At 37.4% G+C, this 24,922-nt stretch overlaps 1 protein-coding gene across 3 annotated transcripts in view; it reads left to right on the top strand.

Annotated features, from left to right (window-relative positions):
* Positions 1-24,922, top strand: part of LOC105464410 (ENTH domain containing 1) — a 149,021-nt gene that overhangs the window by 100,344 nt on the left and 23,755 nt on the right. For all 3 annotated transcript variants that reach the window (XM_011712283.3, XM_011712284.2, XM_011712286.2), the window contains one exon: positions 21,926-22,315. In XM_011712283.3, coding sequence (XP_011710585.2) covers positions 21,926-22,315 — 390 coding nt within the window. The remainder of the gene's footprint in view (positions 1-21,925; positions 22,316-24,922) is intronic.

Below are 24,922 nucleotides of genomic sequence, written 5' to 3'. Positions count from 1 at the left end.
GTTAATCTGCTGTTTTAATCCACCATTTTATTTTATTTTTTAATTGATATATAATAAATATACATAGTTTCAAGGCACATGTGATAAGTTGATACATTTATATAATTTGTAAAAATCAAATCAGTGTACTTGGGATATCTATCACTTCAAATACTTGTCTTTTATGCTAGAACCATTTGAATTCTTCTCTTCTAGATATTTTGAAATATACAATAGATTATTATAAACTATGGTCACTCTACTGATCTATCTAACATGAGGTCTTATTTATTCTATCAAACTGTACATATTCGTGCCCATTAATCAACTTCTCTGCATCCCCCCTCCACCCTTTCCAGCCCCTGGTAACTTCCACTGTACTCTCCATCTTCATGGATCCACTTTTTTAGTTCCCACATATGAATGAGAACATGAGATATTTGTGTTTCTGTGCCTGGTTTATTTGATATAAAATAATGACCTACAGTTCCATCCATGTTGCTGCAAATGACAAGATTTCATTCTTTTTTATGGCTGAATATTCTAGAGTGTGTGTGTGTTTGTGTGTGTGTGTGTGTGGAGAGAGAGCAAGAGCACACATTTTCTTTATTCATTCATCATTGGTGAGCACTTAGGTTGATTCTATATGTTGGCTGTTGTGAATAGTGCTGCAGTAAACATGGGCATGCAAATATCTTTTTGATGTATTGATTTCCTTTCTTTTGTTTATATACTCAGTAGTAGAATTGCTGGATCTATGGTAGATCTATTTTTAATTTGTTGAGGAACCTCCATACTGTTCTCCATAGTGGCAGTGCTATTTTTACATTCCCACCAACAGTATATGACAGTTACCCTTTCTCCACATTCTCACCAGCATTCATTATTGCCCGTCTTTCAGATAAAAGCCATCTTAACTGGAGTGAGATGATATCTCATTGAGGTTTTGATTTACATTTCTCAGGTGTTTAGTGATGTTGAGCATTTTTTTCATGTACCTGTTGGCCATTTGTATGTCTTTGTTTGAGAAATGTTTATTCAGATATTTTGCCCATTATTAATCGTATCTTTTTTTGCTAATGACTTGTTTGAGCTCCTAATATAATCTGATTATTAATCCCTTGTCAGGTGTGTAGTTTGCAAATATTTTGTCCCATTCTGTGGGTTGCCTTTTCACTTTGTTGACTGTTTCCTTTGCTGTGCAGAAGCTTTTTAGCTTGATGTAATCCCATTTGTTTAAATTTGCTTTGGTTGCCTGAGCTTTTGTGGTCTTAACACAAAAAACTCTTTGCCTAGGCCCATGCCCTAGAGTGTTTCCCCAGTGTTTTCCTCAGTAGTTTCATAGTTTCAGGTCTTAGACTTAAGTCGTTAATCCATTTTCATTTGGTTTTTGTGTGTGGTGAGAGATAGGGATCTAATTTCATTCTTTTCCTATAGTTACCCAGTTTGGCCAGCACCACTTATTGAAGAGACTGTCTTTTCTTCATTGTGTGTTCTTGGCGCCTTTTACAGTCAAAGATGAGTTGGCTGTAAATGGATGGATTTATATCTGGGTTCTCTATTCTGTTCCATTGGTCTTTGCATCTATTTTTAAATTCACGCTGATTTGGTTAATCTAGTTTTGTAGTAAATTTTAAAATTTTCCTTCAGCTTTATTCTTTTTTTCTCAGGACTTCTTTGGCTATTCAGGGTCTCTTGTAATTCCATATAAATTTTAGGATTGTTTTTTCTACTTCTCTGAAGAATGTCATTGGTATTTTGATAGGGATTGCACTGAATCCATAAATTGCTTTTGTTAGTGTTGTCATTGAGCATTGAAAATCTTTCCAATTTTTTGGGTCCTCTTCAATTTATTTCATCAGTGTTTTGTGGTTTTTCTTGTATAAATCTTTCAGTTTTCGGTTAAATTTATTCCTAGGTATGCTGTATTTCTTGTAGCTATTGTAAATGGGATTGCTTTTATGATTTCTTTTTCAGATTGTTCATTGTTGGCATATATAAGTGCTACTGAATTTTGTATGTTTATTTTGCATCCTCCAGCTTTACTAAATTTGTTAGTCAGTCCTAACAATTCTTTTTGTGGAATATTTGTTTTTTTCTAAGTATAAGAGCATGTCATCTGCAAACAAGGCTAATTTGACTTCTTTCTTTCCAATTTGGATGCCCTTTATTTCTTCTGTTGCCTAATTGCTCTGGCCAGGACTTCCAATACTATATTGAATAAAAGTGGTGAAAGCAGTCATTCTTATCTTTTGCCAGATCTTAGAAGTAAGGCCTTCGATTTTTCCCTGTTCAGTACCATGTTAGCTGTGGGTTTGTCATATATGGCCTTTATTATGTTGAGGTATGTTCCAAGGATGTTAAATGTTACTGAATACTTTTTCTGCATCTATTGATTGAAATAATCTTATGGCTTTTGTTCTTGGTCTGTTGATGCGATGCATCATGTTTATTGATTTGTGTATGTTGAATCATCCTCACATCACTGAGATGAACCTCACTTATCATGGTGAATGATCTTTTAATGTGTTGTCGAATTGGGTTTATTAGTATTTTGTTAAGAATTTTTGTATCTATATTCATTAGTGATATTTGCCTGTAGTTTTCCTTTTTGTTGTGTCCTTGTCTGGTTTTGGTATCAGGGTAATGCTGGCCTCATAGAATGAATTGGGAAGTATTCTCTCCTCTTCAGTTTTTTTGAAGAGTTTGAGTAGAGTTGCTATTAGTTCTTTTTTAAATGTTTGGTGGAACTCAGCAGTGAAGCCATCAGGTCCTGGGCTTTTCTTTGATGGGAGACTTTTTATTACGGCTTTGATCTTGTTACTGGTTCTTTTTTTTCAGATGGAGTCTTTCTCTGTTGCCAGGCTGGAGTGCGGTGGCACAATCTCAGCCCATTGCAACCTTTACCTCCCAGGTTTAAGCAATTCTTGTGCCTCAGCCTCCCGAGTAGCTGGGTTTACAGGCATGCACCACCACACCTAGATAATTTTTGTATTTTTAGTTGAGAGAGGGTTTCACCATGTTGGCCAGACTAGTCTTGAACTCCTGGCCTCAAGTGATCCTCTCACTTCAGCCTCCCAAAGTGCTGGGATTACAGGCGTGAGCCACTGTGCCCGGCTTAATATTTGCTTTTTATACTTGGGAGCTCCAGTGTTATAATTGTTATATCCTCTTGCTGAATTGACTCCTTTGATCATTATATAGTGACTGTCTTTGTCTCTTTTTCAGACTTGGGTTTGTAGTCTGTTTTATCTGATATAAGTATAGCTACTCCTACTCTTTTTTTTTTTTTTTTTTATACACTTTAAGTTCTAGGGTACATGTGCATAACGTGCAGGTTTGTTACATATGTATACTTGTGCCATGTTGCTGTGCTGCACCCATCAACTCGTCAGCACCCATCAACTCGTCATTTACATCAGGTATAACTCCCAATGCAATCCCTCCCCCCTTCCCCCCTCCCCATGATAGGCCCCGGTGTGTGATGTTCCCCTTCCCGAGTCCAAGTGATCTCATTGTTCAGTTCCCACCTATGAGTGAGAACATGCAGTGTTTGGTTTTCTGTTCTTGTGATAGTTTGCTAAGAATGATGGTTTCCAGCTGCATCCATGTCCCTACAAAGGACACAAACTCATCCTTTTTATGGCTGCATAGTATTCCATGGTGTATATATGCCACATTTTCTTAATCCAGTCTGTCACTGATGGACATTTGGGTTGATTCCAAGTCTTTGCTATTGTGAATAGTGCCGCAATAAACATACGTGTGCATGTCTTTATAGCAGCATGATTTATAATCCTTTGGGTATATACCCAGTAATGGGATGGCTGGGTCATATGGTACATCTAGTTCTAGATCCTTGAGGAATCGCCATACTGTTTTCCATAATGGTTGAACTAGTTTACAATCCCACCAACAGTGTAAAAGTGTTCCTATTTCTCCACATCCTCTCCAGCACCTGTTGTTCCTGACTTTTTAATGATTGCCATTCTAACTGGTGTGAGATAGTATCTCATTGTGGTTTTGATTTGCATTTCTCTGATGGCCAGTGATGATGAGTATTTTTTCATGTGTCTGTTGGCTGTATGAATGTCTTCTTTTGAGAAATGTCTGTTCATATCCTTTGCCCACTTTTTGATGGGGTTGTTTGTTTTTTTCTTGTAAATTTGTTCGAGTTCTTTGTAGGTTCTGGATATTAGCCCTTTGTCAGATGAGTAGATTGCAAAAATTTTCTCCCATTCTGTAGGTTGCCTGTTCACTCTGATGGTAGTTTCTTTTGCTGTGCAGAAGCTCTTTAGTTTAATTAGATCCCATTTGTCAATTTTGGCTTTTGCTGCCGTTGCTTTTGGTGTTTTAGACATGAAGTCTTTGCCCATGCCTATGTCCTGAATGGTACTACCTAGGTTTTCCTCTAGGGTTTTTATGGTATTAGGTCTAATATTTAAGTCTCTAATCCATCTTGAATTAATTTTCGTATAAGGAGTAAGGAAAGGATCCAGTTTCAGCTTTCTACTTATGGCTAGCCAATTTTCCCAGCACCATTTATTAAATAGGGAATCCTTTCCCCATTTCTTGTTTCTCTCAGGTTTGTCAAAGATCAGATGGCTGTAGATGTGTGGTATTATTTCTGAGGACTCTGTTCTGTTCCATTGGTCTATATCTCTGTTTTGGTACCAGTACCATGCTGTTTTGGTTACTGTAGCCTTGTAGTAGAGTTTGAAGTCAGGTAGCGTGATGCCTCCAGCTTTGTTCTTTTGACTTAGGATTGTCTTGGAGATGCGGGCTCTTTTTTGGTTCCATATGAACTTTAAAGCAGTTTTTTCCAATTCTGTGAAGAAACTCATTGGTAGCTTGATGGGGATGGCATTGAATCTATAAATAACCTTGGGCAGTATGGCCATTTTCACGATATTGATTCTTCTTATCCATGAGCATGGAATGTTCTTCCATTTGTTTGTGTCCTCTTTTATTTCACTGAGCAGTGGTTTGTAGTTCTCCTTGAAGAGGTCCTTTACATCCCTTGTAAGTTGGATTCCTAGGTATTTTATTCTCTTTGAAGCAATTGTGAATGGAAGTTCATTCATGATTTGGCTCTCTGTTTGTCTGTTACTGGTGTATACGAATGCTTATGATTTTTGCACATTGATTTTGTATCCTGAGACTGCTGAAGTTGCTTATCAGCTTAATGAGATTTTGGGCTGAGACAATGGGGTTTTCTAAATATACAATCATGTCATCTGCAAAGAGGGACAATTTGACTTCTTCTTTTCCTAACTGAATATCCTTTATTTCTTTCTCTTGCCTGATTGCCCTAGCCAGAACTTCCAACACTATGTTGAATAGGAGTGGTGAGAGAGGGCATCCCTGTCTTTTGCCAGTTTTCAAAGGGAATTTTTCCAGTTTTTGCCCATTCAGTATGATATTGGCTGTGGGTTTGTCATAAACAGCTCTTATTATTTTGAGGTACGTTCCATCAATACCGAATTTATTGAGAGTTTTTAGCATAAAGGGCTGTTGAATTTTGTCAAAAGCCTTTTCTGCATCTATTGAGATAATCATGTGGTTCTTGTCTTTGGTTCTGTTTATATGCTGGATTATGGTTATTGATTTGTGAATGTTGAACCAGCCTTGCACCCCAGGGATGAAGCCCACTTGATCATGGTGGATAAGCTTTTTGATGTGCTGCTGAATCTGGTTTGCCAGTATTTTATTGAGGATTTTTGCATCGATGTTCATCAGGGATATTGGTCTAAAATTCTCTTTTTTTGTTGTGTCTCTGCCAGGCTTTGGTATCAGGATGATGTTGGCCTCATACAATGAGTTAGGGAGGATTCCCTCTTTTTCTATTGATTGGAATAGTTTCAGAAGGAATGGTACCAGCTCTTCCTTGTACCTCTGGTAGAATTCAGCTGTGAATCCATCTGGTCCTGGACTTTTTTTGGTTGGTAGGCTATTAATTATTGCCTCAATTTCAGAGCCTGTTATTGGTCTATTCAGGGATTCAACTTCTTCCTGGTTTAGTCTTGGAAGAGTGTAAGTGTCCAGGAAATTATCCATTTCTTCTAGATTTTCTAGTTTATTTGTGTAGAGGTGTTTATAGTATTCTCTGATGGTAGTTTGTATTTCTGTGGGGTCGGTGGTGATATCCCCTTTATCATTTTTTATTGCATCTATTTGATTCTTCTCTCTTTTCTTCTTGATTAGTCTTGCTAGTGGTCTATCAATTTTGTTGATCTTTTCAAAAAACCAACTCCTGGATTCATTGATTTTTTGGAGGGTTTTTTGTGTCTCTATCTCCTTCAGTTCTGCTCTGATCTTAGTTATTTCTTGCCTTCTGCTAGCTTTTGAATGCGTTTGCTCTTGCTTCTCTAGTTCTTTTAATTGTGATGTTAGAGTGTCAATTTTAGATCTTTCCTGCTTTCTCTTGTGGGCATTTAGTGCTATAAATTTCCCTCTACACACTGCTTTAAATGTGTCCCAGAGATTCTGGTATGTTGTATCTTTGTTCTCATTGGTTTCAAAGAACATCTTTATTTCTGCCTTCATTTCGTTATGTACCCAGTAGTCATTCAGGAGCAGGTTGTTCAGTTTCCATGTAGTTGAGCGGTTTTGATTGAGTTTCTTAGTCCTGAGTTCTAGTTTGATTGCACTGTGGTCTGAGAGACAGTTTGTTATAATTTCTGTTCTTTTACATTTGCTGAGGAGTGCTTTACTTCCAACTATGTGGTCAATTTTGGGATAAGTGCAATGTGGTGCTGAGAAAAATGTATATTCTGTTGATTTGGGGTGGAGAGTTCTATAGATGTCTATTAGGTCTGCTTGCTGCAGAGATGAGTTCAATTCCTGGATATCCTTGTTAACTTTCTGTCTCGTTGATCTGTCTAATGTTGACAGTGGAGTGTTGAAGTCTCCCATTATTATTGTATGGGAGTCTAAGTCTCTTTGTAAGTCTCTAAGGACTTGCTTTATGAATCTGGGTGCTCCTGTATTGGATGCATATATATTTAGGATAGTTAGCTCTTCCTGTTGAATTGATCCTTTTACCATTATGTAATGGCCTTCTTTGTCTCTTTTGATCTTTGATGGTTTAAAGTCTGTTTTATCAGAGACTAGTATTGCAACCCCTGCTTTTTTTTTTGTTCTCCATTTGCTTGGTAAATCTTCCTCCATCCCTTTATTTTGAGCCTATGTATGTCTCTGCGTGTGAGATGGGTCTCCTGAATACAGCAGACTGATGGGTCTTGACTCTTTATCCAGTTTGCCAGTCTGTATCTTTTAATTGGAGCATTTAGTCCATTTCCTACTCTTTTTTGGTTTCCAGTTACATGGAATATCTTTTTATACCCCTACACTTTTGGTCTATGTGTGTCTTTACAGGTGAAGTAGGTTTCCTGTAGGCAACATATAGTTGGGTTTATCTCTTTATCCATTCAGCTACTCTGTGCCTTTTAATTGGAGAATTGAGTACACAGTTTTTTGTTGTTGTTGTTGTTGTTGTTGTTGGTTTTTGAGCCGAGTCTTGCTCTTTCACCCAGGCTGGAGTGCAGTGGTACGATCTTGGCTCTCTGCAGCCTCTGCCTCCCAGGTTCAAATGATTCTCCTGCCTCAGCCTCCTAGGTAGCTGGGACTACAGGTGCATGCCATGACACCCAGCTAATCTTTTTTGCATTTTTAGTAGAGAGAAGGTTTCACTATGTTGGCCAGGCTGGTCTCGAACTCCTGAACTCAAGTGATCCACCTGCCTTGGCCTCCCAAAGTCCTGGAGTTACAAGCATGAGCCACCACACACAGTCCCCACAGTATTATTATTGTTAAGTAAGGACTTATTACTTCTATTTTGTTGCTTGCTTTCTGGTTCTTTTGTAACTTCTTTCTATCTTCCTTTGTGGTTAAGTGATTTTCTCTGGTAGTATGTATTAATTAATTGCTTTTCATTTTAAGTGAATCTATACCACTAGGCTTACCAAAAAAAAAACAAAAACAAACAAACAAACAAACAAACAAAAAAAACCATCTTATAGATATAACAAGTTATTTTAAAGAGATGACAACTTATTTTAGATCACAAAGAAAATAATAGAAACAAAGAAAAAATGAAAAAAAAAAACCTTCTACGCTTTAACTTTATCCCCTCCACATTTTGACTTTTGTTTGTGTCAGTTTACATATTTTATATTACCCATCTCTTAGCAGGTGGCAATAGCTATTATTGTCTTTGATAGATTTGTCTTTGGGGATTCATACTAGAGTTAGAAGTGGATTTCACAACACAGTTACAGCATTACAGTATTCTGGCTTGTCCATGTACTTAATTTTGCCAGTAGGTTTTATACCTTCCAATTTCTTTTTTTCTTTTTTCTTTCATGTGACTGTCTTTTTTCTTTCAAACTAAATAACTCTCTTTAGCATTTCTTATAAGACAGGTCTGGTGGTAGTGAATTCTCCCAGCTCTGGTTCACCAATTTATTTTAAAATTTCAGTTGTTATTTTTCATTTTTAGAAGTTCTATTTGGATCTTTGTTAAATCTGCTTGGTTTTGTTGTTTTGGTTTTGGTTTTGGTTGCTTTTTGAGACAGAGTCTTGCTCTGTCGCCCAGGCTGGAGTGCAGTGGCATGATCTCGGCTCACTGCAACCTCTGCCTCCTGAGTTCAAGCAATTCTCCTGCCTCAGCTTCCTGAGTAGCTGGGATTACAGGCATGTGCCACCATGCCTGGCCAATTTTTGTATTTTTGGTAGAGACGGGGTTTCACCATGTTGACCAGGCTGGTCTCGAACTCCTGACCTCATGATCCACCTGCCTCAGCCTCCCAAAGTGTTAGGATTACGGGCATAAGCCACCACACCTGGCCTGCTTTTATAATCTCTTACACTTTGCACATCTTTCAGAAATACTTTATTTCTCTAACCACATTAAGTATATCTGTAGTTATTTTATCTTCTGTGCTTAATAATTTTAAGGTTTAAAGGCTTCACTGGCCTTATTATTCTGGCTTTTGTATTCTTGGGCACATTTGTAGTACATGATCTGTCCTCAAAAATATTTGTTGCATAAATGAAGATATGTGGAAGGCATGGGAATAAAAAGAGTAACAGAAACATTAGTAGATAAATTATAGTATAGTCCTATAAGTCATATTATAAAAATATAAGCAAAGAACTTTAAGAACAAGGACCATACAACTGCCTCTGTCTAGAAGAAGAGAAATGGTATTTGCCATCTTAGGTATTCAGTAAGGTGTTTCAAAAGGGGCATGTTCTCTGGTACACTGTAATGTTTAAAGTTTTAATAGGTGTCTGTTTTGCTTATTTTGAATAACAGAACATTTATGTTTCACAAGAAATAATACTTCATCTGAATTTATGATCTAAGTGATATTTAAAGGCTTGTTTCAGTGTTGCAGACAGACGTGATTTTTTACTCTGTGTCGAAGTTTAAAAGTGTATTAGTGGTCCATATATCTAATAGGGAATATGTCTGAGAGTTGTAGTTCTTCATATCACTGTCATATTTACATAGTATACCAGTTCTCTTGATCTCAATACCCGCCTTCCAAGAATTGGCAGGTTCAAGAGAATGCATCGTGCTTGCAGATCATAAATACAGGAGTATCTATGGGGAAGGGAGAGCACCTGGTTTGTTGACATTCACATCCACTTCCAGTCAGGGCCATGGCAGGAACTCCCTGTAATCCCACTTCTTCAGACTGTTTCATGATACCAATAACCATGACTAAATAGAGTTTGCTGTGTGCCAGGCACCTTTTCAAGCATCTCATATATTTAATTCATGTCAGAATTAAACCTCTGACCCAATTTAGCTTAAATTTTTACTCTTCTATAATCACCTGTAGGGTTTTATTGTCATTTTAAGGGTTGGCCTGATGGCCACATACTCTTGTGCCCTCAGGCACCTGCTCATCTTGTTCAGCCTGGCATGCTTTATAGAGCAGGGAGACCATCCACATGCCAGAGACCAGGCTCCGTTGAAACTCTCGCTAGCAGAAACACAGGAAACGTCGCAATACATAAAGATCGCCACCTTCACAAAGACATTTTCAGCTTTCATTTTTATAACTATAATCTATTGAGGGAAATTATGGTTTTTGTAATTGGCGGAACCTTAACTATGGTTTAAAATTTAATAATGAGCACCCTCTACCTGTTTTATAATCCATTCATTATAATCCATTTTAATGGCATGAAAGTCTTTAGCTGACCACTTAATTTTTTTAAAAAGCACCTTTATAGAAGAAGCAAGTTACATGAAAAAAAGCACCTTTACATATGTCCAGATCTGTATTTGTCCATGAGAAATTAAGCCATTATTTCAAGTTTATATTGAAGTGGTAGTAAATGATGCTTGCCATATTTCATGGCTGTGTTTTAAAACTATGTTTTCTTAATATTTGAGTATAATATACACTACAATTATATGTAATGATATATAAAATTCTCAGGACCTACAACTGTGTACACACACATACACACAATCATAGGGAGATTATAGCTATTCTAACTTCTTATGATTATTTAGGTTTTATGCATGTACTGTAAGAAAAATATATTAAAATTTTCATGTCGAGCATGTTATTTAAGTTGCACATTCAGTATTCATTTTAACTTAGTGGCTTGTCTTTTAAACCAATAAATTTAATAAGCAATTTAAATCAGTCCTCTATATTAATAATTTATAACTGTGGCCTCTTAGCAAAATGGCCTTATTATTACCTTCAGGTCCTATTTCATCTGTTGACTTAATTACTAAAATAGAAGCTCCTTCAGTTACACATTTTTAAACTACAGAAAGACATATTTTGGCATCCATCTTTTGTCCTGCTTGCCAGCTCTCTGCTTTGTAGCTGTAATTGGATACTATGTATCAGAACAAGGGCAAGATCATAGCAATAACTCTGTTGGAATATAACCCCACTACTAGATTCACAATAATGAATACAAAATAATATACACTGATTGTAACACCTGAAACAATGCAATGGGATTATTGCAAAATGAAAAAGAGGTAGCAGGGTGGAATGTTCCTATCTGCACACAAAATCTCTTAACTCAGAAGCAAATCTGAAGTTCTCTTTCAACAGATTTCATCATCATCTGCAAACTGGCAAAAGTATTCTTAGTTACTTTAACAGCTTAGCTATTCTCTTGTGTCCTTCGGCTCAAAGAATGGAGGTGTTTCGTTGTTTTTTCCTACTTCAGTCATTTTCATGATAGTCTGTATTTAAATTTGCAGCCTGAGTCTTACGTAGGGAATAAACTAAACGATACCTAAAAGATAACTGTCAAGAATAATCAAGCCAGCTTTAATGAGACTCATGTGTCAAAGTCCCATTTTACATCAGTCAGATATATTGGCAGGTATAAAAGCGCTGTATGATAAAGAATACTGGGTATAGTCTCATAATTCAATACTGGGCTTCCTGTCTAGGAGTCAGCTGGATAGATCCTCGAGAACAAAGCTCTTTGACATTCAGGTTCAAATGGAAAGAAAATGAGAAGACAGATAAAGCAAGCCAACCACATTAATTCACCTGTACTCTTCTGTCTTTTCAGTGAAATTCAGAGAAATTCTCTCCCAGCAAATGTTGGAAAGTCCTCATGAAACAATTGGTTTAGTGTTTACAGAGTATACATTTACATGTTTGTGTTCAAACATACAAAGACAGTATTCAGCTGGGTGTGGTGGCTCATGCCGGTAATCCCAGCACTTTTGAAGGCTGAGGCGGGTAGATCACTTGAGCCCAGGAGTTCAAGACTACCTAGGCAACATATCAAGACCTCGTCTCTACAACTAATTAAAAAAAAATTAAACAGATGTGGTGGCCTGTGCCTGTGGTCCTCAGCTACTTGGGAGGCTGAGGTGGGAACCTGGCCAGGCTGCAGTAAGCCATGATCGCACCACTGCACTCCAGCCTGGGTAACAGAATGAGACTCTGCCCCCAACCCCTTAAAAAAAAAAAACAAAAGACAGTATTCATTGCAGTTCTCCATCAAATCTCCTCAAGTTCTTGTGGACTTCAGAAAAGTTTCCACAAATGCTGCATTATATATATTCAAGAAAGCATCTACCCAAAGCTGTCTTTCTGGGAGAAGGCAAGCAGCACAGATACACAGGCCATCTGTGTGCTGACTCAGCTCCATTCCCATTCCCATGGTCCTGCACCTCCAGGAGCAGCACCAGGGACAAATGGAGTGAGCCCAAGGGGAAGTCGAGTCGCTTTACGATTATGAACACGTACACATCAAGCTGTTAGAATTGTTAGTAAAGAAAAAACCAGGTGCAGCTGGTTCTCCCATACTTCTCTATTCCTTCTTTTATTCCCCTAGTAAATAACATTGATTTGGGATTTGGGAATCTGGGATTCTAGTTCTAGTTCTGCTCTTTAATCATGGTGTGATCCTGAGCAAGTCACTTGATCTCTAGGATCAAAGGGACTAAGTAAAGACCTCTTCTTTCTCTATAGTTGAGTCTCTTTTAATGACCAAATCATCCAGCTTATGATTCATTGAACACACACTTATCAAGTGACTACAGGTATACTCTGCTAGTTGCCTGTGGGTTGAACAAGTTGAATAGGATCTGTGACCTGAGGGGTTTGCGGTACCCTATAGGTGACGGCTCTATAAACATATAAGAAGTTATAAATAATAACTTTGTTTACCCCTGTATTTCCAGAGCTTATAATAGTGTCTAAGACATCCTTGTACTTAATAAACATTTGACAAATGAATGAATATTTGAAATAATGAAATCAATGGAAAATGTGAGTATTCACATTGTACTATGTAATAGCAGAGAAAATAGATTCATTTTAACATGAAGGATAGAAGATTTCACTAAGGAGGTAGTGTTTGCATGAGGCCTTGAAGAATGAAACCATTTTTGATGGAAAAGAAGGGTGAGGAAGAGGATATTCTAGGCTGAGGGAACAACATGAGCAAAAACACAGAGGCATGGAAACACATGTTTTTTTAAGGGACATGAATCTGGAAGCTGAAAATCAGTTTGATATAAAGAGACAAGGAACATTTCAGGCAAAAAGATCAGCACAGGTGAAGGCTTAGTGCTGAGGGGGAGCATAGAATTTGAAGACTGAAAGAAGTATAGCTGGATCCTACAGCTTTAGAATAGTAGCACAAGATGAGGCAAGAGAGGTAAATAGGGACTAATCGATGCAGAGCCTTGTAACCCATGTTAAATAACTTGAAGAAGTGTTGGGGAGAAATAACATCTGATTTTCGTTTTAGAAAGGTCACTCTGACTGGGCTGTGTAGAGTGGCCTGAGGGGTAAGCTGGGGAGACCTCTTAGAGGCTGTGGTAACAACCATAGTTCCAAAATAACCTGAGTGACTGGGAAGCTGATGGTCATATTAACAGAGGTGAAGCAAACACCCAAGGATGAGGAGGCTGGAGGATGATACGACTTCCCTGAACAGATAAATAGGTAGATATTTAGGGCTAAAAATCAGCAGAGGTCAGGGTTCAGGATTAAAATGTGTGAATTACTTGTCCACAGGTGACCGTCTAGATCTAGTGTAAGTATAATAATAAATGACATCACCCTGGGAGATTGTAGAGGCAGAAGAGGAAAGTCAAGGACAGACAGTGTTTACATTTCACAGGAAACAGGGCCAGGAAGAATGTTGAGAAGATTGCTTAGACAGATAGGAGGAGAGCCAGCAAAGTTCGTTGGAGGCATCTGAAGAGGAATGAGTTTCAAAGAAATTGTCTTAAGATTTCAATTTCATTCTTTCTCATCAATCCTGTCTGTCAAAACGTCTGCCAGCCCTGGTTCCGTCTATGTCTCCAGATTGAGCTCCTCTGCTCTCTGTGTGCACTGTGCGCTCGTAATGCTGAATGCTTTGTACCTGCCCGGCCACTACCACACAGCACATTGTGTACAGCCTTCATTTCTTTGCTGAAATTATTCCCTTTACTTGGACATCTTTGTGTCCTTCTTCTCTTGCTTGACTTTTTCCTCATGCTTTCAGCTTGGTTCAGACATCACTTGTTTGAATCTCTCACATATCTTTATACCTCTAAACCTAACACAATGCCTGAATTTGTAGTTGCTTAGTATTTATTTTGGTATTAAATTAACCTTACAATCTGAATTATTTCACTGGTCTCCTAGTTTTCTTATTTCTATTATCTCCCAACCCCAGAGAATTTCAATTAAAGATACAGCAATAATTTTCCTAAAGCATTATATATGTCAGAATCTGGTCAGGAGACCAAAAAATACACCAGCTATGAGGTTAGCAGCTTTACTGAGGTATGATTACCATTCAATAAACTGTACATGCTTAAAATGTATAAATTTCTTCTTTGACCCATGAGTATTTGAAGTATGTTTTCTAAATTTCCAAATATTTAGGAGTTTCTGCTAAGTACATTGTTATTTCTACATTCAATTCCATTGTGTCCAGAGAACCTAATAGAAGGCTTTGGGCTTTTAAAGCTTATTGAGACTTAGTCCAGCACATGGACCATCTCAGTGAATAGACCATGGGTACTTGCACACTTGCAAAGAAAATGTGTTTTCTGCCATAGGAGCTTTATAAATGTCTATTAGGTCGAGGTAGTTGATGTTAAGTCTTCTAGATCCTGCTGATACTTTGTCTACTTGTTTTATCCATCACTGAGTGAAGGGTGTTAAACTCTCTAAATATGACTTAGTTGGATTTAGCTAGTTCTTTCTTTAATTCTCGAGGTGTTTTTTGTTGTTGTTGTTGTTGTCGTTGTTTTGTTTTTGAGGCGAGGTCTCACTATGTTGCCCAAGCTATTCTCAAATTCCTGGGCTCAAGCGATCCACCTGCTTTGGCCTCCCAAAATGCTGGGATTACAGGCATGAGCCACTGCGCCTAGCTAGTTCTTTAATTCCGTCAGATTTTGCTTCATGTATTTTAAAGCACTGTTCTAAGGCATATATACATTTATGTTTGTATCTGCCAGATGATTGGCCCTTTTGTCATTATGAAATATGCCTTTTTATCTCTACAAATACCCCTGGTCTTAAAGTGTATTTTATCTAATATTAATACAGCCACTCAGCTTTCTTATACTTATCGTTCCATGGTATATCTTTATAAAGCATTTACTTTCAACCCATTTGCAATGTTGTTTTTATAGGGTGTCTCTTGTATACAGTATATAATTAGATCTTTTTTATCCAGTCTGAAAATTTGTGCCTGTTAATTGCATTTACTGTGGTTATTGAAATGGTTGGCTTTACAACTACTATTTTTCTATTACTTTCTCCTTGTTTCATTGGTGTTTCGTGCCTCTGTTCCTACCTACCTTCCTTCTTTTGAGCTAAGTCAATAATTTTTAGAATTCCACTTTACCTATCAGCCTTGGTAGTTTTACCAAGGGATAAAATTTTATACCTTTAGGTATTCACAGTCTATTTAGAGTTAATATTGTGTCACCATTGCATATAAAATATAAGAATATTGCAACCATATAGGTCTATTTACCATCTCATCATTTATGCTATAGTCCAGGGGTCCCCAGCCCCGGCCCATGGACTGGTAGCAGTCTGTAACCTGTTAGGAACTGGGCCGCACAGCAGAAGGTGAGAAGCAAGTGAGCTAGCATTGCCGCCTGAGCTCTGCCTCCTGTCAGATCAGCAGCGGCATTAGATTCTCATAGGAGCACCCTATTGTGAACTGTAAAGCGAGGGCTCTAGGTTGCACACTCCTCATGAGAATCTAATGCCACATGATCTGAGGTAAAACAGTTTCATCCCCAAACCATACCCCCCACACCCTGTTCTGTGGAAAAATTGTCTTCCACAAAAGCAGTCCCTGGTGCCAAAAAGCTTGGGGACTGCTGCTATAGTCATTTAAATTATATTTACATTCGTTATAACACTCCACACAAATTGTTACTTTTTTTTAAAGAGTTACATATATTTTATTTAAAAAAATAAGAGTAAAAACAGTCTTTTACATTCACCTATATATTTTCCATTTTTAGAACTCTTTATTTCTTCCCAAAGATCCAACTTTCCATTTGGTATACTTTATCTTCAACCCGAAGTAATTCCATTAGCAATTCTTGTTATAAAGTTTTTTTTTACTGGCAATTCATTCTCTTAGTTTTTGTTTATCTTACAATGTTTTGATTTTGGCCTTCAATTTTAAAGAATATTGTTGCTGGATATAGAATTCTGCATTGACAGTTGGTTTTTTTTTTTTTAAGCATTAAAAAAATGATGTCATTCTGCTATCTTCTAGCCTCTGTTATTTCTGATGAGAAGTCAGTCATCATTGATCTCATTCTTCCCTTATATAGAATGGGTCATCTTTCTTTGGGTACTTTCAAGATTTTCATTTTTATGTTTGATTATCAGCAGTTTGACTATAATGATAGCAGGTATGGTTTTCTCTGTAGTTTTGTTTTGTTTTGTTTTTACCAGATTTCTCCCCTTTCCAGTGCTATGGTAGCTCCAAATCTTGTTTTCTGGTTCTTACAAGCCAGTTAAGACTATGGTTTTAGCCCACTTTTAGCCAATCACTGTAGAGCTGGCTGGATTCAGGGTAGCAAGTTGGAAAAACAGCAAACTTCCCCAGTGTTCTCTGCCTTCTAACTCTTCTCCCTCTCTAGTTTCTCCCTACTTTTGGTCCCCCTCCTATGCCTTCAGGTTATTGGTTTCTGTATATTTTTTAATTTTCTGGCTGTTATCTACAGGAGAATTGGTCCACTTGGAACTACTCTGCCATTATCACAAAAATATGATACAATAGAGAGAATTTAATACAAAAATATTAAGTATTAAAAACAGAAAGGGCAAAAAAAGAGTATAGGTTAAGCACATCTAATCAGAAAATCCAAAATCCAAAATTTTTTTTAGCACTACATAATGCTCAAACGTCATGCTCAAAGAAATGCTAGTTGGAGCATTTCAGATTTTGAATTTTCAGATTAGGTATGGTCAGCTGGTAGTATAATGCAGATATTCCAAAGTCTGAAAAAGTCCAAAATCTAAAACACTTCTGGTCCCAAGCAATTCCAATAAGGGACACTCAGCCTGTACCAGGATATCATGAAGGTAGCAACTGCAGGGATAAGTTACCCGCCCTAACGCTGGAGGAGTTATTCAAATTTAGAAGCTTGGAGAAGGGGCTCTATGGGGTGGTAACCCAGGCCTTTTAGGAGGGGGTGCTGGTTGGCGGGTGCTAATATTAAGAGAGTATGATAAGGCTGCTTCTACAAGTGTTGGAAAAGTGCAAACTGGCAAGAACGCATTCTTTCCATCTTCCCCACTGATGGAGTGGAGAAGCGTTGCAAGGGTGTTGTAGTCAGGAGCGGGGGACAAACAGGAAGGAGCAAGTCCTCTCTTCATACTCTAACCTTCCCATCTATCTCTAGCACCTCTTGTTGACAGCACCTAACAAAAAGCTAACTGGCAAAGTATGAACGTAGTATGTGGTGTCCCAGCTCCAGTATCACAAAGCAAGAGTATAGAAGGGTGTGCATATGAAGCTGACACAGCAGCTCAGTAGCTGCACAGCCCATCCATTGCCTACTCAGCATCATACGCATTCTACACATTTAAATTTCCAAGCAACAAAAACAACCCTCTTTTTCTACCTAACAAGATACAACTATCTTTGAATGAAGATGCTTTCCCCAAAACAAAGCTACAAAGTTCTCAGACCTCTAAGATACCCACTCCCCAGTTTCTAAAACTTTCTGGAGTTATGTTGTGAGAACTGATTTCCATCAGATTGGCTTTCCCCTCTACAGGCATTTAGGTTTTGCTGCTTCTAATCCTCCACAAACTTCTCCTTTTCACAAAATTTGTTGACATTTCTTATCTTTTGTTGTCCTCTCTTCTCTTCTGTTCTATTTCCCCTCTGGTTGATGCCTTTTTATTCCACTTCTGTCATTTCAGTGGGTTTTGAGAAAGTAGGGGAGAGTGATTATATCTTGTAGCTGGTACTATTGATGCCCCACCCCATACTCTCTTGACCTTCCTCTGAGTACTGCTGCAGCCTTGGTGACCAGTTCCCATTTACGCTGAAAGTACCTGCATCTCTCTTCTTCTCTACCCAGGAGCTTTCTCCAGAGCCCTTAGACTTGTTCATCCTAAGTGCAGGGCAGCCTGGAAGTTGCAGGGATTTAATGCCCAGAGTCAACCCTCAACCAGTGATAGTAAGAGTTATTGAAAAAATATTCCACCTTCTCATCCCTGGGAGAACAGTTCTGAGGCAACCCAACAGGAGTGGCCCTCATTTTCCCACAACAGTAACTTGCTTGTTAATATACTCTTTATTGACTTTTGTCCCTTCTTTGTTTTAACTTTCCCGGTCCCTCGTTTGTGCTTCTTCAAATCACTGGCCAAATTACTTGCATCCAAGTCTGCCTTTTGGGGTATCCAAACTAAAACATGTTCAAATTGCTGTTGAGCAAGTATATTCCTGTTCATTCATTTATTGGAAAGCTACAATTTTTTAGACACTGTGAAATTGAACTGGTAACTTATATTATTAGTTATTTTTATGTGTTTATCATACATATACCTGTGTGTATATGTGTACATTTACACAAGTTTGTATGTGCATATGTCTCTATCTATATATATATAATCCATACTGTGTTCATTGACAATAGGAATTCATTGTTCATTGACGTTTGTTCATTGACAATAGGAATTGTGACTTCCACTTATGCATACGTCCTGCGTCTAATACAGTCCAGTGTAAATAGTGGGTACTAACAATTATTTCTTGGTGGACCATTCCTATTTTTAGGCTTCAAATACAGTATACATTGTTATATACAAAATCAACATATAAAGTTGATATTAAATAATTTATAAATTAAGACATAGCTAAATTTAACAAACATTTGACACCTCCTATATGCAAAAGCATGATGCAGGTTACAAAGTCAAAATACAGGAACTTAATATGATACGTGATAGGCACTAAATAGCATATAATTAAGTGAAAAATGAGTTTATAGAAATATTACCTCAGAGAAGGGAAGGATTAAGATAGAGTGGTAGGCATGATTGGAAATAGCTTCTAGAAGTAGTATTTAAGGAATAGTAGGGTTTAAAAGGATTTAAATAGGCAGAGAAGAGGAGGGTATTCCAGTGTTGGAGTGCAGGGTGGGGAATCAGTGGTAATGGTCAAGAGCCCTGTGTTAACATGGAGAATGAAGCTACATGGACCTAAATGCTCATGGCATATGGAGTGACAGGGAGAATGGCCTGACTGAGGGTTTGTTTCCTGTTGAGTAGCAATAGAAAGCAAGCAATGGAGGGCCTTTGAAACCCAAGGAATTTGTACTTTCTCACTGACACAAGAGGCAGTTTTTGAAGGATTTTCAAATATAAACTATAAAGTAGTAATTGAATTGGAGAGGAATAATTTGACGCATTGCATAGACAGCAGAGGTGGACAAAGGCTGATGGAAGAGAAACCTGGTACCACTTGCTTTCTAGAATCTTCAAGACTCTTTAGCTTTCTGTGTAAGTAAACATTTTTCTCTTTGAAATAATGTACTATGCATTTCAAATCATTATTTTTCATTTGGCTTCTTCTAGGTCAGAGTATTTGATTCATTTAAAAAGTTAGCAACTTTAGCAAAAGACCAAGCAACCAAAAGATTGCAGCCTGTTCTTCCTCAGCTATTGGGAAAGGGGGTGGATAGAAATGGAATGACTTCTGTCTGGTTTGCTTCATTGAATTTTAAGGATTTGTTCATTTGTTTCATTTTAAACTTTTTTCTAAACCTTAAAATGGCAGCCATACAGACAACTTTATGCATCCCAATTTTGAGATTTAGATTAAGTGCTGTGAATATTTTCATCAGAAAGATCTAGTCATTCTGAAATGTCCTGGTTTAATATTGCTAAATTTTAAGATGTTCTTGTTACATATAGAGCAAAACATTTTTGTCCTGTTTTTCTCAGATGTAAAATGAAAGTCAGTGGAAAAATATTTAACTAAAATTCACTTTTAATGAATGCTTTGATATAAATGTGGTGGTATGCAAAGTCACTTTGAAATACCATAAATCTAGTAATCTAGTATTCTACTAGGAATATATTAGTTTGGGTTTGTTGGGGTTTTTTTTTTTCATAGAAATGGGGTCTCACAATGTTGCCCAGGCTGATCTCGAACTCCTGGGCTCAAGTGATTTTCCCACCTCAGCCTCCCAGTAGCTGGGACTACAGGCACTGCGCTTGGCTTATATTAGTATTTTTAACAGACTTTCAATCATCTAAATATATTTCAGTCATATGCAAATTAGGAATATTTTAGGAGAGGTTCTTTTCATCTACCTATTTCCTTTCATCATTATTAAGCAGTTAAACTATATTCAGTTTAGAAAAATGAAGGCGTTACTTTTCTTTCATCTTTGTGCTTCAGTTTCCCTTGTACCCAGTGAGCATTCATTGAACCTGTCCTCTGGGAATGGCACTGTTAGGTGCTGGGACACGAAGATGACTCCTTGTAAGGTCTCCTCAAGGAGACTTTTGTCAGGTAGGGGACAAGACTTGTAATAAATGAGATATGAACTGTTATAATTACTCACAGAGCTTCAAACAGGACATGTGAAGATAGGCAATAATAGGATAGGGTGAGGAAAGAAGAGGGTCAGGGCAAGCTTTAAAGAGAAAGTGATACTTGAATTGAATTTTAAAAGATGAGAGGATGGAGGAAAAATGGAATTTCTGGTGAAGATAGCAATATAAATTTCTTGAACTGTCTAATTCTGTGGTACATACCAGCAGCTTTTTTGCTAAGGCTAACCTCCAACTGCAGATGAAAATGAAAAGGAAGGTTTTTAGAGACAAAGGAAAGTTTCTTTTCTTTAATAACGCAGAGCCCAAAAGTGATGAGGATAGCATATAAATGTGCATTCTGAAGTATTTTATGACATACATCGTGATGTATAATCACTCGATAGTGAATCACACAATTTCTGTGTCCCTTTTGGGAGCTTCAGAAGATAACCTCTTCCTTTGGCCCTCTTCTATCTCATTACACTTCTCATTTCATGAACACAACCTCATAAAAATAATGGTCTTTCTTTTCATATCCCCGTTCAGATGGAGCTGTTGCAGAGCAAGCCCTGGCGCTGAGAGTGTTCCTAGCAATTTGCATCTAGAAACTTGGACCAGGTCTATGACGCATTGATTCAATAGACATTCCTAGATCAGGCCCACCTGAAGTTTCAGTTTCTTAGAATTCCTTCGTTGTCTCCTATTTGTAATAAATATTGTCTGTTATATTCTAGAGACTATTCTAGGTACTTCGGTGATATTAACCACTAGAATGGACAAAGATCTCCAACCCAGTGGAAGTTACATTTTACTAATTGTCAGAACATCTCTGAAAGATTGTTTCCTTTCTTCCATATAGACAAAGCATTTATTAAACTTAAGCTTCTACCTAAAGCATTGAGTTTCTTTAATGTGCCTTGTATATAGAAACTGTGTGGAAGAATACATTCTTCATTTTGGGGGAGAAAGCTCTTTTTTTTTTTTTTTTTTTGGTAGCTGAGGGTTCTGTAAGGATAGACCAGTATGATGTGGCATATTTTCCCTAGTTTATCTTGTAAAAAAGATGAAAGTTGGAAAGTACTAAAAATATGGTGGTTTCAGCGACAGATAAGTGGGTGAAGGGAGAAATATTTAAAGACAAGTTATTTGAAGCTTTCCTTGCTTTGTGCTTCACTGAGGAGAGAGGGAGAAGGCAGCTACCAAAATGACTAAGGCGTCAATTATAGCTTGGGTGTACTTTAAATAGGCAGAATATAGAAGCATAGTAAGAAAGCAGAAGGGCTAAATAGGAAAGAATTCTGTTATGACATTAAGAAATCCTATTTATTAAAATTGCAACAGATTTGAAATAGAGTATTTTCAGTTTTATTTTTTGATTATAGTTCTTATTTGTTATTTTATAGATGCTGTGCCTACTGTCTCAGAAAATAGTCCATCTGGGCAGACAGATGTGAGTTTGGACAAGAGATCAGATGGTACCCTTACAAATACTGTAACAGAAAACCTCTTGGAAACACCTTTAGAAAAGCAATCAGCTGCAGAAGGTCTTAAAACATTGACAATTTTACCAGCATGTTGGTCGTCAAGTAAAGAGGAGTTTATCAGCCCCAACTTAAGGATATCAAAGTCAGATTCTACTTTCCATAACCAGGCCTCTGTAGAAACACTCTATCTCTCTCCCTCATTCAAAATATTTGACCCAGCAAAGGAGACTGTAATCAACAAGGCCTACCAGAAACCACCACAATCCAGCATTCAGATGGATGATAAAATCCTCAAGACAACCACATGGGGTGAGTCCACCAAAAACAAAAACAAAACAAAAAACCTCTTTTGAAGCATTATTTTACTTTTCTCTGCTTTCTGTCTCCTTTTTTGGTTCCCTCCTTTCAGTCTTCATCAGTGATACTAAAATGTACATACCATACACATACTTTTTAGTTGGGAAAGTACCCCTTTTATTAAAGGGCCAATAGATAATTCATCACTGTGGGTTCTGAGTCCTTCGTTGAATATATTACCATAAGTTCTGAGCAATTTTGGTACAGACCAAATTAGAAGGAACTAGCATGAAGTAAGTGCTTTCTGTTAGACATGTAGGTTACTTATTAAGAGATTATAGGAAAAAGAATTGTTTATTATGTATATTGGTATATACACACACCCCCACATACACACGGATGTATGTGTGCCCTTTTAAAAAGGGCTGTGTACTGATTGCACAAAAGGGACGGGGGATCTTGTCCTTTTTATAGTATATATTATATATTTTTATATTATAAAGATATAAAAAACATTAAGAAGATTGCAATATTGTTTAGACTGGGTAATAAAGGATAAAGCCAGTTGAGATTTCAGGTTATTGGCTGTCAGTTACTACATCCTCCATTAAATAATTATGCTTTCTACTTTAAAGTTTATTAGTAAAATAATAATTTTTTGTTTATGAATTTTTCAAAGACTAAGTAGTAGTTTTATTGGTTCGTACATATAATAGTGCTAACCAACTCATATAAATATAAATTAAAATTTATTTATTTTTATTAGGGACAGCGTCTTATTCTGTTGCAATCAATGCAATCATGGCTCACTGAAGCTTCAAACTCCCGGGCTCAAGCAATCCTTCTGCCCCTCAGCCTTCCAAGTAGCTAGGACTACAGGTGCATGCCACCACACCTGACTAATTTTATTTTTGTGTGAGTGGAGGTGGGGGTCTTGCTATTTTGCCCAGGTTGGTCTTGAACTCCTGGCCTCAAGTGATCCTCCTGCCTCAGCCTCCCAAAGCTCTGGCGTCACAGGCATGATCCACTGTGTCTGGCCAATACAAAGATTTTAATGCGAATCTTTTAAACAGACTCAAACCCAGATCAAAAGTACATATAAATGTAAACAATGGAAGCCACCATGTTGAAGTTAAATAAATTTATATTGGTATTAGTAAGGTCAATGAGTAATAAAAGATTTTCCTTGATGCTCTTTCGAGAATTTTTTGATATTGAATAGCCTAAAGGTAGTAAAACTGATTCTCAGTTTTGTCAACCAATTAACTTTTCTTCTGAGACTGCTGATGTGGAAACCAGTTAGTACTGGTTATGATGGCTCTGATGGCTTATATGCCTGGCTGTCCCTGGGAAGTGGATACGTTTGGTTCATTTATTTCATGAATACCACAAGAAGATCATTGAAAATACTTTTTGGTTGTTTTGAGTGTACCAAGTACACTTAAAATTTAGCAAGAAGTTCCTCTAAAACTGGTTAACAAGGAGAATTTTTTTGTCTGCTTATAATAGATAGTATTGGTCTAATTCTACTACCAAAAATACTTATTAAATCTAGGAAATTATTAAAAGTTGGTTTGAAGTCATCATCAAACAACCAAGTAGAAAATACATAATAGGTTAAGACGCCGGGGGAAGGAAATTATGAGTCCCTCATTCACCTTAGTTTCCCCACCTTGAGTCATTTGCCAGTTCTCAGAGCGAGATAATAGAAGCTGAAGAAAAATCAGAGGCGTAGGCTTTCCACAGTCTTACTGAGCTTGGGAGACATGGTAGGAGTTTGGGCTTTCAAGGTGTCAGGGACTTGAAGGGCCCATATTCCAGAGGGAGGGAATCACAGAGAAGAAATCCTAAAAATCTTTCTGTCATTTCTTACTGAAACATTTGCCTACTGCTAAGCTGCCTGCATTCAGGATGAGATGCCAAGAAACTAAATGGGAAGCGGCTTCTAAAAGGCCAGTGAACTATGCAGAGATTCTGATGATCTTGTGATACAAGGAAACAAATGTCAGAGTTCAGGATACAGCAAATGGTAGGAGTCATGGGAAACACTCCAGGCTTTCCACTGGGACCCCGATAGGCTACACCCTAGAGTATGAGGACGAACGAGAAGTTGAGTAGCCCTCACAAATACTATTAATAAAACCTATTTCACCTAGAGTAAAGTGATTGACTTGTATTCCATCTGCCTTCCAGAAGACAATTCAATCCTTTCTTGAGAGCTCTTAAAATTTTTCATTAAAAATTTTGGCTTTCAACCCAAAGTTACCAAGCATACTAGGAAATGAAAAACCGGCCAGAAATATAGGAGAAAAGTAGACAACAGAAACAGATCCACAGTAATCTAGATTCTGAATGTATAAGATAGGTACTTTAAAATTATGATTAATATTAATATGAACAAGAAGACAGGAAAGATGAAGAATTTCATCAGAATACTAGTATCTATTTTAAAAATCAAATGGACTGGGTACAGTGACTCATGCCTCTAATCCCAGCACTTTGGAAGGCTAAGGCAGGGAGATTGCTTTGAGGCTAGGAGTTCAAGATAAGCCTGGGCAACATAGAGAGACCCCATCTCTACAAAAAATATATATATATTAGTCAGATGTGGTGGCATGT

The sequence above is a fragment of the Macaca nemestrina genome, chromosome 15 (assembly GCF_043159975.1).
Source record: "Macaca nemestrina isolate mMacNem1 chromosome 15, mMacNem.hap1, whole genome shotgun sequence".
Taxonomy (NCBI): Eukaryota; Metazoa; Chordata; class Mammalia; order Primates; family Cercopithecidae; genus Macaca; species Macaca nemestrina.
The sequence above is the reverse complement of the archived record's forward strand: the minus strand, read 5'-3'. Positions and strand labels throughout refer to the sequence as shown.